At 38.6% G+C, this 14,245-nt stretch overlaps 1 protein-coding gene across 10 annotated transcripts in view; it reads right to left on the bottom strand.

The window, feature by feature from the left end:
- Cdk8 (cyclin dependent kinase 8) overlaps positions 1-14,245 on the bottom strand; it is a 71,991-nt gene that overhangs the window by 34,765 nt on the left and 22,981 nt on the right. For 8 of the 10 annotated variants that reach the window (XM_027413672.2, XM_027413663.2, XM_027413664.2 and 5 more), the window contains exons 2-3: positions 9,227-9,302; positions 2,328-2,438 (exon numbers count right to left, since the gene is read on the bottom strand). In XM_027413672.2, the coding sequence (XP_027269473.1) occupies positions 2,328-2,438; positions 9,227-9,250 (135 nt within the window). In that variant the 5' untranslated portion in view covers positions 9,251-9,302. Of the gene's footprint in view, positions 1-2,327; positions 2,439-3,782; positions 3,904-9,226; positions 9,303-12,092; positions 12,246-14,245 lie in introns of those variants that run through there. The other 2 variants (XM_027413670.2, XM_027413671.2) reach the window with 2 other exon arrangements.

The following is a 14,245-nucleotide window of genomic DNA, read 5'->3' as shown; positions in this document are numbered from 1 at the left end:
CCTGTAAATTTGAGGAACATCTCGGGTCAGCTATGCCTCCTACACCATTGCACACTCATCTCGAGCACACACTACACAGGGGCAATTCATTGTGTAGTAAGTGAATTCTTGTGGTTAAAAACAATGAGAGTAGAAGTGTAATGCTTAACACTGTAGGCTAACATCTCATTTTTTACCAGATGTTATACAGAACAGCACACAGAAGGAATAACTAGTAAGCTGTGAAACTAGGGGCTGCATTTCCCAAGAGGGAAAATGTAATAAAACATCTGCAGTGAGAAGAGAAATGTATTCGTTGGTGCATAACTGTTGGCATTTAATAATAGCACCAGGCTACCTTGAGTTTCTTCTCAGTTTTTTTTACCTCATATATTACTTAAAAATTTAGAATATGTAACACATTATCCTAAAATGTGGTATCAAGTCTGTGTTAGTAAGAACAAAACCCACCGACTCTCCAAATGCAATAAAAATAGACTTAAAGTATATTAAAGAACTAGAAGCTTTAATCTTCCCAGAATAGAAACCAAGTAGAGGAGGTAAGATAATTAAAGGTGTATTTCTTCAGGTCCCACTTCAAATATTAGTTATTTTTCCAAAAGCAGCACTTAAAAAACATAAATAAACAAACAAATAAAAGTCTATAGCATGGGAATCTCTTGCCTACATATTCTTCATATTCCAAGAGTAAAATCTCAAATACACAGTACACAGGCTATAAATCACACTAACGCCTAAATGATTTTCAAAACAACTCTTAATTATAACTTTTGCTGCCTTATGTTAGTCAATCCACATATAATATTCCAATTAAAGAAGGAAAAAGTAGTAAAGTTATAAGTTTTAGGGAAATTATTAAAGTAATGTTAAAAATATTCATTGTCCTCAGTATTAGTAAAATAATAAAAAAGGCGATGGTGAATTACTTATATATATATCGAAGTATACAACATAACTTATACGTAAAATGCCATCCTCTTCCTTGCTTTCATGTCCTATAGTATGTGTGTGTGTGACTCACTAGTTTAATTAAGGTTGGGTGCACGAACATGGGCGATAGTAAGGCTGATTGATGTTTTTCTTTTGTTGATTTAAGATAAGATGCATTTACATTCTTACCAATACAGTATGAGTCTTTCATGGTATTGGCTAAATCAGTAAACTATAATCATTCATTTGAGAAATCGTAAATACACAATTTGAGTCTAAATATGTAAAAATGCCACAGGCCAGACAAACCTAAGAAACAAACCCACAAGAGACACTACAATCTATTTTGGCACTCATCTTGTTCTACAATGTGGCCCCATCAGCAACCATTTTTCCTTATGCAAAAGTATGCCATTCATATAGTAAAACACACTGCCAATGAAAATGGAACACATCATATTAAATATCAATTGTGAGTAACTAAGAAATGATTAATAAGTTTCCCATACTTAGTTCATACAGCTTGTAACAACTTCAGGACTATTATTAGGAGACTTTCCTAGCATCAAAGGACAGGGGCAGGGACAGACATTAGACCTGTCTATCCTTTTATAGCACTTGTGCTCACCCAACAAGTACTGCTTCATTTTAAATTCCTTCACACTACAGGACAAAGGAAAATATGCCCTTTCAAAACCTTATAGCAGCCGGGCGTCGGTGGCGCACGCCTTTAATCCCAGCAGCACTCAGGAGGCAGAGGCCAGCCTGGTCTCCAGAGCGAGTGCCAGGATAGGCTCCAAAACTACCCAGAGAAACCTTGTCTCGAAAAAAAAAAAAAAAAAAAAAAACAACAAACAAAACAAAAAAAACCCTTATAGCAAATAAGGTCACCTTTTAATGAACTCTGTAACTAGGAAACAATGCTCTGAGATGCTTGAACTCCTCTTATTTCTTTACTGTCTCTTACAAAGGCCAATGCTCCAGGAAGTCTCCCTAGCCTGAAGATCCAAAATGATTTGATTCGACATTCAGAACTTTCTGAGAGCTAACATGATTCCACAACATGAAACACTGTTTCACATTCAAAATAATTCTAAACATTGTATGACACTTCCTTAAGGGTATATGTATAAGGTAAATATAAAATTAAAGCAGAGTGACTTTCAAGTTTAGACATGAGTTCAGCCTCTAAGATGTCTCATGAAATATATGCAAATGAATAGCCCCACAGCTGAAACACTTCTGCTTCCTGGCATTTTGATAAGGTAACTCTACCCACTGAACAAAGCCAAAGCTTCCAGGTGAGGTGATTTCTAGTGCAGTGGAAGCTAACTGTTTAGAAACTTCCAAGCTGACTGAAAATAACAGCCCTATCTACCATAAGCAGTCCACCTTACCCAGAGGTCATGTTCAGCATAGTCAAAGAGAAGCCATACTTTCCGATCAGCATGAGACAGAAACACCTTCTGAAGAGAGATGACGTTTGGGTGCTTAAGCTCTCGAAGTAACTACAAAACAAAGGAGATTCATTCAAAATTTAACACAAAGATAACACTAAAAAAGAAAAAAATGAAAACAAAATCACACCGAATTATACATACATGTATATACAGAATATGAGCATGCCCTGCTACTGCCATGGCAGACATTTCTATGGCTGCTAAGAACTGAACAAAGGTCTCTGATGATGAATGCTGAAGCAGAAAGATCACATGATGCCCAGGAGTCCACAGCCAGCTTGGGCAACAAAGCAGGGCTCAGTATTATCAGACCCCCCCACCTAGCCACCCCAGCAGCAATTCAAAGGCAACACAAAGCCAGCACTTACTGATATTAAACATTCGATAAACACCCACATAGTGTGATTGCTAAGCAGGTGCTTTGTGACAGAAAAACCTGCAGGGAAAAGGATACTGAGAAAAGATAACAGCAAATCTGTCATTTGTTGCTTGACTGGTGATTTTAACTTTTTATTAAAATTACAATTATAGCCATTTTTGTTTTGTTTTTGTTTGTGGAGACAGGGTTTCTCTGTATTGCTTTGGAGGTTGTCCTGGAACTTGCTCTGTAGACCAGGCTAGCCTCAAACTCATAGAGATCTGCCTGCCTCGGACTCCTGTGTGCTGGGATTAAAGGCGTGCGTCACCAATGCCTGGCTTCAACTATAGCCATTTTTAAATCCACAAATTGATGGCATTAAATATATTCAATGCTGTAGAACCATCACTACTATAAAATTTTTTCAACATTCCAAGCAGAAATGCTGTATCAATCAATGGTCCAGCTCCAGGTAAACTCTACTACCTTTTCCTAAGGGTTTCTATGGTAGGCAGCTAGTGTTGGTTCTCATTACACCTTGTCTTTCTCATTTGGGTTGACAGATATGTACCTGTACTCCCAGTACCGAGGAGCTAGCAGGAGGAAGGACAACTTTGGGCGTCACTTTTGAGGTGCCATCCATGTGACTGATTGATTTTTATGTGTATGCATGTGTATCTGTGTGTCTGCTACATGTGCAGGTGGCCACTTTGAGGAGAAGTAGGAACCAGATCCCCAGGAGCTGGAGTTATAAGCAGTTGTGAGCCACCGGATGTGGGTGCTGGTGATCAAACTCATATCCTCTAGAAGAGCAAATGCTTAATCACAGAGTCATCTCCCCAACCGGTTTATTTAGTCATCTACCTATCATCCATCCATCCATCCATCCATCCATCCATCCATCCATCCATCCATCCATCCATCCATCCATGAGACAGGATGTCTCATTGGCCTGGAATTTAGTGAGCCGAAGAGATCCATCCATTCTTACCTCCTCTTTCATGGGATTACAAGCACTGGCATGTATTACTCACTATGCCTATCTTTTTTTGGTAGATCCTAGGGATCAAACTCAGCCTCATCCTTTTGTGTCTGGCTCATTCACTCAGTATTATCTTCAAGGTCCATCCTTGTTGGAGCATGTAGAAGTTTTTTCTAGGTGAAAACATTCCATTTATAAAGAGACACTCCTCAGCTTACAATAGATTTACATTCTGATAAATCCTAAATTAAATATAGCATCATCAAAAATGTATTTATTAAGCCAGACATGGCAGTGCATGCCTGTATTCCCAGAGCTGGTCAGTGGAGACAGCTGGATCCCAGGGACTAAACTGGCTTTCAGCAGAACTTTTTTTTTTTCCATTTGTGGAGAGCTGGTTAATCATTACAAAATAAAAGGTTTAAATGCATCCATACCCACTTTATTCAAAGAAACCACTTATTTTTCCAATTTCACCAGTGAGGGAAATTTTAATTTTCTGAGTGTATGTCTACTTTGAATATATCATTCACTATAAACCTAATTCACCCTAGTTATATTTAATTTAGACTTGGAAAGTACAAAAATAGTAATACTTAAAAACATACATGTCAATATATGCCACTCAGAGTGAAGAGGAAAAAAACTAGGTAAGAAAATTTCTAGTTTTTTCAAAATGAGTGTTTTCTTTTCTTAAAAAATTATGAATTTGTACATGTGTGTGCAGGTGCATGTCTGTGCATATGGAGTGTATGTGTGTGTACAGGCCAGAGGACAACCTCTGGTATCATCCTTAGACATTGGAGCTTGGAGCTCTCTAATTACAGTAGATTGGTTGGCCAGGAAGTCCCAGGGAGCCTCCCGTCTTTACTTCTCAGGCACATGGATTACAAGCATGCCCTGCTATGGCCATGGCAGACATTTCTACTTGGATGTTAAGAACTGAATAAAGATCTTGGTGATTGCAAGGTAAATACTTTACCAACTAAACCATCTCCCCAACTCTGACACCATATTCTAACATGAGCTGTTCCTAAAAGCAAAACCAAGTTCTAAATGTCTATCTTAATCATGGTAATAGTTAAACTGAACCTTAATTATTCCAAATTATTTCAAAATTTAAATTGAAGAATCTTTTAGCCAGGTGTTGGAGCACACCTTTAATCCCAGCACTTGGGAGGCAGAGGCAGGAGGATCTCTGAGTTTAAAGCCAGCCTGGTCTACAGAGTGCCAGGATAGGCTCCAAAGCTACACAGAGAAACCCTGTCTCGAACACCTCCCAAAATTAATTAATTAATTAAAAAATTGAAGAGTCTTTCTTCAACCAAACTCTTAGAAATTGATTAAAAAGAGACACTGAGGTTGGAGTGAAGTGCGTTGTCTAACCATGGACCCATCCCATCTATCAGATACTCTCTGGTATACAGGTGATGGGCAACTTATACCTACTGCACAGTTAGCCAGTATACTAAGCTAAAGGGATTCCAGCCCATAGGAATTATGGAAATGAATGTGACAACAGCTCACAACAAAAGAGAGCTTTGTGATGTCCTGGCTTTGGAAGAACCTCTCAAAATTCTTTCCTTCCCTGTTATAAATGCTTCCTGAGGAATGGTTGCACTACATCTAGAACATGCTGATGATGTGTGTGATGATGTGTGTCATAGCCTAGCCTGGGTAGGAGTGACAACAGATCAAAGTGAACAATAGGAACCCTCCTAAGATTTTCATTACTAATACATAGTTAAGAACCAAACTGAGCTGGGCAGTGGTGGTGCAAGTCTTTAATTCCAGCACCTGGGAGGCAGAGACAAGCGGATCTCTGTGAGTTCAATTCCAGCCTGTTGTACACAATGAGTTCCAGGACAGCCAAGACTACAAAGAGAAACCCTGTCTCAAAGAAAAAAAAAAAAAAAAAAGAAAACAAAACAAAACAAAAAACAAAAGACAAAACAAAACAAAAAAACAAAAACAATTCCTGCCCAAGTTAAAATGCATAATACGTTGACAGGTAAACTAAATGAACACTTTGCTATTTCTTTATGTGTAAATGCATTTACATTTATTGAGATATAGGTAAGGGTAAGCACATTTGATCCAAAATTCAATTGAGTTTATCTACAAAGACATTTTATAGCTGGCCATGTTTGTATAAGCCTTTAGCCCAGCACTAAGTTTTGTCATTTGTATGGTGGGGGATATTTACATAATATATACTTGATAGTGAGTATAAAATTTAATGTGAAACTTCATAATTTCTGTTTTAAATGCTAATTCCAGCTATATGTAAGTTCATTAACCTGTACAGACTTTGGATCTGGTTAATTTTAATGTGATGCTTCTATTTAATTGGAAGTGAATTTTTAAAAAAGCAATTAAAAACAATAAATTCATGGTCATGAGATGGTTTAGCAGCTTAAAGGCACTCATCATCAACCTGAATTTGATTCTTGGGTCTCACACAGTAGAAGGTGAGAACCCAGTCCTGCAAGCTGTCCTCTGACTAACCACAAATACACGAACCACAAGTGCCAAATTCAATGAATTTTCACGTATTAAACCCATGGGACCAAATCCACATCAAAAAATACCCAAAATATTATCAGCACTTTAAAAGCTCCCCTTGTTCCTTTCAGTCACTTTATTACCATTAACAGTCATAATTAGCATAACTTCTTACATCACCACGCAGTGTTGAATGAATTTGTGTTTGTTAAGACTGACTTGTGTAAGGAGAAAATAATTTGACGAACCATCATTGGTGTATAAATATCTTATCCCAAGAGTGGGGAAAAAATGGGCTGGAGAGATGGCTTAGCTGTTAAGAGCAATGGTCCCTCTTCCAGAGGACCCAGGTCAATTTCCAGCACCCACATGGCAGCTCACAATTGTTTGTAATCCAGCTCAAAGTGATTGGACACCTTCACACAGACATAAATGCAGGCAAAATACCAGGTACACAAAATAATCATTTAAAATAAAGAAGAGTGGGGAAAGATAGCTAATTGAAATACACCTAACATGGAGAAATAGAAGCTTAGAAGCAACGCTGGAATGAGTGGCTGAACACAGTTAGGGAAACAAAGGGATCCAGATGGTTTACGCCCTATCAGCTGCTTCTCCAAAGTCCACATGACCCACCTGTTAACTGCTCCCAACAAACTGGTGGGAGATGGGTTTTGGTGTTCCCTGCATATTGCTCCACTGTTTCATGTTGATTTTACCTATCACATTTTCTTAGAGGTGCTCAGAGCCACGCCTGTATGAAGTTCACTTATGGAACTGCTTGCCTCTGCCCTGGGAGCCATTAGTAACTGAAAGTGCCTCTGTCCTTCCACAGTTGCTGTCCTTCCAAGCAGTCACTGCTGCACACTAGCTAGACTTGTTTGGTGCCTGGAGTGCTGTTTGGAGCTTGTATATAGTTGTTGCCATTTCTAGGCCTCTTGTCTATATGCTGAGGGCTGTCTTAAGGGTCTATGGTCACTGGGGAACCCTTTGTGCTCTTTAGTGATTTGTATTTGTATACTTTTAGAAAAAGCCCTTTGGGATGGTCTGCGTCATCATCTACTGCCATTCACAGTGGCAGGACACAGAGTAAAGGATTAACCAAAACTAAGGATGCATAAAAAAGCCATATAGAAAACTACCACTTTTTAGTTTTATTAAAGAGTATAATTAAAAGTTATAGCCATTTGCCTATGCCCTTTGGGCTTGGGGTAAGCAATTAAAGGTCAGATTAAGTAGTCCAAAACTAATTTTCTATGTTTATTAATGTAAATTTCAGTCTCACATTTAAAATGTTGTGTTCATAATGCTCAGACATATTGTTAAAATATATAAATGTGTACAAACTTATCTTTGTAATGGAGTGACCTCACTTGAGTGGATTAAGCTCCTCCCAGTGCCAGTGTGTGGAGACCCTCCAAAATAATTCAGGCTATTGCCTACTGTGGAATATTACTTCAACTATGCAAAGGTTTGTTACATTTGTGTATATTGTATTAGTTTAATGATGTAAAGATATGTTGCTTTGCCTGCCTAAGGCACCTTGGTCTAATAAAAAGCTAATTGGCCAATAGCCAGGCAGTAGAGGGGCAGGCAGGGCTGGCAGGCAGAGAGAACAAGAGAAAATTAAAGGGAGATGCCTGGAGCCAGCCAGCTGCCAGTCAGCCAGATACCAGCCAGACACAGAGTAGAACATACAGAATGAAAGAAAGGGGGAAAAAAAAAAAAACCCAAGGCAAAACAGAAGAAGAAAAACAGGTTAAAATAAGTTATAAGAGCTAGTGGGACAAGCCTAAGCTAAGGCTGAGCATTTACAATAATAAGTCTCCATGTCTTTATTTGGTTTGTGGCCCCAAAAGAAAGCCTGTTACAATTGCCATTGCTCTGGATTGCTCAAGATACCATGGAAATAGATGCCTTACCAACTCTACTCAACAAGCACTCTTTCCTTTTCCCATGTATTTCTACCATGATACTGGGCTCACTTATTTGCACTGTTAAGATTTATGACTCTCTTTTCCCAGCAGTGTAAAAATACTCAGACACAGAGACCCAAATTTGTGTATCTTCATTTTTCCTACTTTAATGTGCTGCCAACAAATGGCCATCCTTATACATCAGCATGAATCTGTTAAATGAGTGTACTTATTTAAATGAACATTTCTAGATTACAGAAGCCACATTTATGTACAGACAGGAAAACTAAAGCAATAACACAGGCAATGACTGTGATATATACCCATAAAAGTCTGATTATAAAGTCAGGAAACATACATTTGGAACCACATTTTAAAAAAAAAATTATTGTCATTGTGCATGTGTTTGCATCATAGCATGTGTATGTAAAGGTCAGAGGAAAAATTAGTGGGAGTTGGTCCTCTCATTCTAACATGAAGGTTTGGGGACTGAACTCTGGTTATATAGCTTATAGTAAGCACCTTACCTACAGAGCCATCTCAGTAGCTCAGAGCCACAGATTTATAAGAGCAAAAGCTCAAGTCAATCTCAAGGATGCAATATTTCATTTAAATATATACACAATTATTAACTGTATCAATATGAGAATATTTCCTTTGGAGTAAGGAGATTCTAATTACTACATGGAAAGCTCTGATTCCAAACGGAAAATGGACATGGTGATAATAAAACAGAATTTCAATTTTATCTAGTATACATGAAGACATTAATCTCACTCCAGCCATAGAAAACTGTTAGCTTTATAGTGATAACTGACTGTCACTGACTAGACTTACAACAGGAACTTTAAGAATTAGTGATGTTTATTGGGGGGAGGTGTTCATATAAATAAGTGAAATTAATTTTACCCCAAATAAATAAATGCCAACTTCACTTCTTAAAATTTTTTTCTATAAATACTTGTTTTAGAAAAATATTTACCAGCTTTCAATTCATATGATGGCAAACACAGCAGAGACCTGCCAGTTGAGACTCAAAGTCAGCTGATATGGTAATTACAAAAACTTCACTTACTGCTATTTCTCTGCATGCTGACATGGAGATTCCAGTTCCTTCTATTTGTTTTAAAGCGTAGTCTTTATCGTCCTTCCTGCAAAAACAAGGTTATTTTAATACATAGGTAGCTCTATGTTTGCATGCACTTTAATAAAGTACTGCATAAAAACAAAACCATGTGTTTAACACCAATGTCAGACAGGAAGATCTTCTTAGATATGTAGGTTAAGGCCATTACTTGTGGAGGGGTGTTAACAGCACCAGAATGTAAAACCTTGTCTGGAACTCCTATTACTTGTTCGGGTCAGAGTCAGACATGAAACTCCGGACTCCTACGGACTGACAAGTTTCCTTCTAATTATGAAATAAAGCTTGATTTGTAAAACCAGTTTATATGTCAAAAGCCAAGACAGAACAGTAATGCAAAAAATGGGTGTAATTTTAAAAACAAAACATATTATAATCATACTCTCATAATGTATCTTTAAGAGACATTCTCTTAGCACCTACTTCTAAATATTATACATCAAGAACTGTCCTAAAAACCAGGCATACACAAGGATTCCACCTATTACAGAGTTTCATGTATCTGCCGTCTTAAGTAACTAATCTGCTATTAACACAATTCAAGTGCTACAGCAGGCCAAGTGTAAATCCAGGAGTTTTCTGACTTAGTCCAGGGGTGACTCTGATGAAGACTTCTCAGCAAAAACTTCTCAGAAGTTATCATATAAGTGGGAAAATGGCTCAGGCACTGGGGACTCTGATACCTTTATTTTCATGAATATTATTGAGGACCCTGAAGACGATCAAGAAATAGAAAAGTTGAAGAATATTCCACTTTGATGACTTGTATTAAAATGAAGATAAATAAGGTCATACCTTAACAGGAAATGCAGGGGTGAGTGCAATGGGGGACTGAATCAACCCCTTGTAAAACCAGTTAAGGTCACTTAAGGCTTTAGCTCTTAAGTTATTATTAAATCTTACAGCCGGGAGTTGGTGGTGCACGCCTTTAATCCCAGCACTCGGGAGACAGAGGCAGGTGGATCTCTGTGAGTTTGAGGCCATCCTGGTCTACAGAGTGAGTTCCAGGACAGGCTCTAAAGCTACACAGAGAAACCCTGTCTCGAAAAACTACAAAAACAACAACAAATTCTGGGACTAGAATAAATCTACCAGACACATTTACATGCAGGGTATTAACTCATAAAATACTATACAATATATTCTGCACTGTCCAAGGTAGGAGATTAACATCTTAGACTTGAGCCCTCTAAAGACAAATAGTGTGACAGGCAAGGAAACATTAAACTCAACCAAAGACTTGCTCATTCACCTTAACATTCTGTTCCAGCTTCACCTTCGTGGCTGTGACAAGTTTTATGACCAAGAACAACTAAGAGGAAAAGGTTTATTCCAGCTTAGAGGATACAACCCATCATTGAATGAAGTCGGGGCAGAAACTCAAGCAGGAATTGGAAGCACAAACCATGGAGAATCACTGCTTGCTGGCTTACTCAAGGCTCCTGCTTAGCTAGCCTTTTTTTTTTTAGGTCTGTGAGTATAAGAAAGTGCGCGTGCGCGAACACACACACACACACACACACACACACACACACACACACACACACACACGCGCGCCCACAGAGACCAGAAGAAGGCATCATATATCTTAAGTGGGAATTATAAGAGTTCCATGAGTGCTGGGGACTGAACTCAGGTCCTTTAAGAGCAGTAGTGCTTTTATCTGTTGCCGCATCTCTCCAGAACCTTTGCCAGCTTTCTCATACAGCCCAGGACCACCTACTCAGAGAATGGTACCACCATCCCCAGTAGGCCCTCCTATATTACTATTAAGACAGCCTGCTGCAAACAAGTTCACACATCAATCTGATTTAGCAATCCCTCAACTGGAACTCCCTTTTCTTTTGACTTACCCTTTTTTTTTGAAGACAGGATCTCATTTGGCAGCCTTGGCTAATCTAAACTCAATTTATAGAATAAACTGGTCTCAAACTCACAGAAATCTACTTGCCTCTGCCACCTGAGTGCTGAGATTAAAAGTGTGTGCCACCACGCCCCACAATCTATACATTTTTAAAATAAAAGATACATAAGAGATTAAGAAGATTTACTAACTGGTTTCAATAATGATTCAACATGAGCAGTCAAACTATAAATAAATGCTAGCATAGGATTGTAAGTATAGCTAACCCTTGAACAACATGGGTTTGAGCTCTGTGGGTCTATTAATATGCAATTTTCTTAATATATATGAAAATGTGAAAAAACCGTAGATGAACTATGTAGCCTAGAAATATTACAAATATTAAGAAAATGTTAGGTATGCCATGAATGCATAAAATACATGTAGATAATACCTTGTTTACTACTATAAATAAATACATATATTACAAAAAGTTAAAATTTATACAAATTTAGCAGGGCAGTAGTGGTGCATGTCTTTAATCCCAGCACTCAGAAGGCAAAGGCAGGTAGGTGATCTCTTGAGTTAGAGGACAGTCTGAACTTACAGAGCGAGTTCCAGAATAGTCAGAGCTATAGGGAGAAACTCTTGTCTCAAAAAACAAAATGGAGGCCGGGTGTTGGTGGCGCACGCCTTTAAGCCCAGCACTCAGAAGGCAGAGGCAGGTGGATCTCTGTGAGTTCGAGGCCAGCCTGGTCTCCAGAGCGAGTGCCAGGATAGGCTCCAAAGCTACACAGAGAAACTGTCTCAAAACACAAACAAAAAACTAAAATGAAAACAAACAAAAAATTTATACAAGCTTAAGCAAACAGACTTTTACATGGTAATACTTGAAGCTGGGAAAAATGTAAATGACTGAAAATATAGGATAAACCTCCAAGTGCATAAACTTACCTTACATGACACTATTGTGATATCGGACAGCCATCTCTTACTATTGCTGGGAGTCTGAAGTTATGCTTGGATTGTCAAGAGCAGAAGAAGGTGCTATACCCAGCCCTTGTGTTGTCCAAAGATTAACTGCACACATTTAACACTTAGGAACTTCACAAGTGCCTAGTGGGAAAGAGCAACGAACCATTTGGAAACAAACAGGAATTTGAAGAACTTGGTTCTTCATGCCAGTTTTGGAGCAAGTCCTGGACTAATTCTAAACTGTGTGAGATCATAAAACAAACAAACAAACAAACAGAGGACTCTAGCTAGGCAGTGGTGGTGCACACCTTTAATCTCAGCAGTCAAGAAGTAGAGGCAGGTGGATCTCTGTGAGTTCAAGGCCAGCCTGGTCCTGAGTTCCTGGACAACCAGAGTTACATGGAGAAACCCTGTATTAAAAACCAAAAGCCAACCAACTAAACAACAACAGAAAACCTAAGGGCTCTCCTCAGATGTAGTATGGAACTGAAGTTTTGTGTACAAATAAAGAACCATCAACTATAATGACAGACAATAGAATATTCCTTACACACACACACACAAACGCCTGGACAACTCCACACAGCTTTGTTTGTTCTCTTGATACTAATTTCCTTATCTGTTTCCTTCCAAAAGAATTAAAAAGTGTTAGAAAAATAATCTATAGCTGTCCCATCTATATAATTAGTTCATATACAGAAAGTCCAAATACAAGAAATCAGTTTAAAAAAATAGGAAAAACCACAGGTTACTTGAAAAATCTTTATTTTTCTAGGAAATCAAAGAAGTTTAGAAAAGGTACAGATTTTGTGTGTAGCTTTTGGAAGGTCAAGACCCATGCCCCTCTCTGTGAACTCCAATACTCTTATTTGAAGAGTTCATTGAGGATCTCAGGCTGACAACACCCTTGGACAGTATTCAGGAGCTCTTGAAGCAGATGTGGCCACGCTTTCCTGTTACTTTCTGTGAAGTAATAGAAGCCAACAATACAGCATTCCACAAGTAAGGAAAATCCAGACTGGAAACTGGCTTCCCCACAGGCTGCCAACAGAGCCTCCTCATTGGGCAAATTCCGAGCAAGCCATAGATGGCCCTACTAGTCTAACAGTGAGACACCCCCACCATACTGGGACAAACAGGACCTGGCATTAGCTAAAAGGGTACAGGGGAAAATGTGGGTGATGGAGAAAGGTGACCCAATGACCTAAATACCCCTTTAATTCTAGTATCACAAAAGAAATGTCTAGGGCTGAAGAAATGGCTCAGAGGTTAAGATCACCTCTTCCAGAGGTACTGAGTTCAATTCCCGGCAACCACATGGTGGCTCATAACCACCTTGAATGAGATCTGATGCCCTCTGCTGACGGCAGGGCACATGCAGACAGAAGACTGTATACTTAATAAATAAAATCTTAAAAATGAAACACCAGCAGGGTAGTGGTGGCGCAGACCTTTAATCCCAGCACTCGGGAGGCGGAGGCAGAGGCAGGCGGATCTCTGTCAGTTCGAGACCAGCCTGGTCTACAAGAGCTAGTTCCAGGTTAGCCTCCAAAGTAACAGAGAAACCCTGTCTCAAAAAAAAAAAAAAAAAACAAAAAACAAAAAAAAACCCACCAAGGAGCAACCTTATAAATACTGGATGACACTAGGAAATCACCTGAGTGTCAATGAACTACTTAGTGGCCTGCTAATAACCCCAAGACATTGTCTACCAACAATTCCTCACTTCACCACCCTCAAGGACTTAACAGAGTAACAGTCTTCATACTTTGTGATGTTATACATTAATTGGGTAATCTGATGGTGGAAGGAGGAATCTACAGTACAAAACAAATTACCACCTTAGAAGTTCTTCTAGTACTCCTCTCCTTAAAATCTCCAAGCTCACCCTTATATATTAATAATAAATAATAAACCACACCTAATTCGGACTTGGTTTATGGATATCTTTATTTAAATAAAATCTTGACTTTTTGTAAATAAAGGGGGCATGGAGGCAAAAACACAACTCTCACCTCAAAGAAAGTTAAGGGACAGTTTATTCTAGAACCAAACATGAGTATGTCCTGTGAACACAGACTCATGAGACCCTGTGTCAGTCTAACTCCAAATCAGTTCTATAAAGTTTTATA

Source organism: Cricetulus griseus, chromosome 4, assembly GCF_003668045.3.
Source record: "Cricetulus griseus strain 17A/GY chromosome 4, alternate assembly CriGri-PICRH-1.0, whole genome shotgun sequence".
Lineage (NCBI taxonomy): Eukaryota > Metazoa > Chordata > Mammalia > Rodentia > Cricetidae > Cricetulus > Cricetulus griseus.
This window is presented reverse-complemented; position numbering and strand designations above follow the sequence as displayed.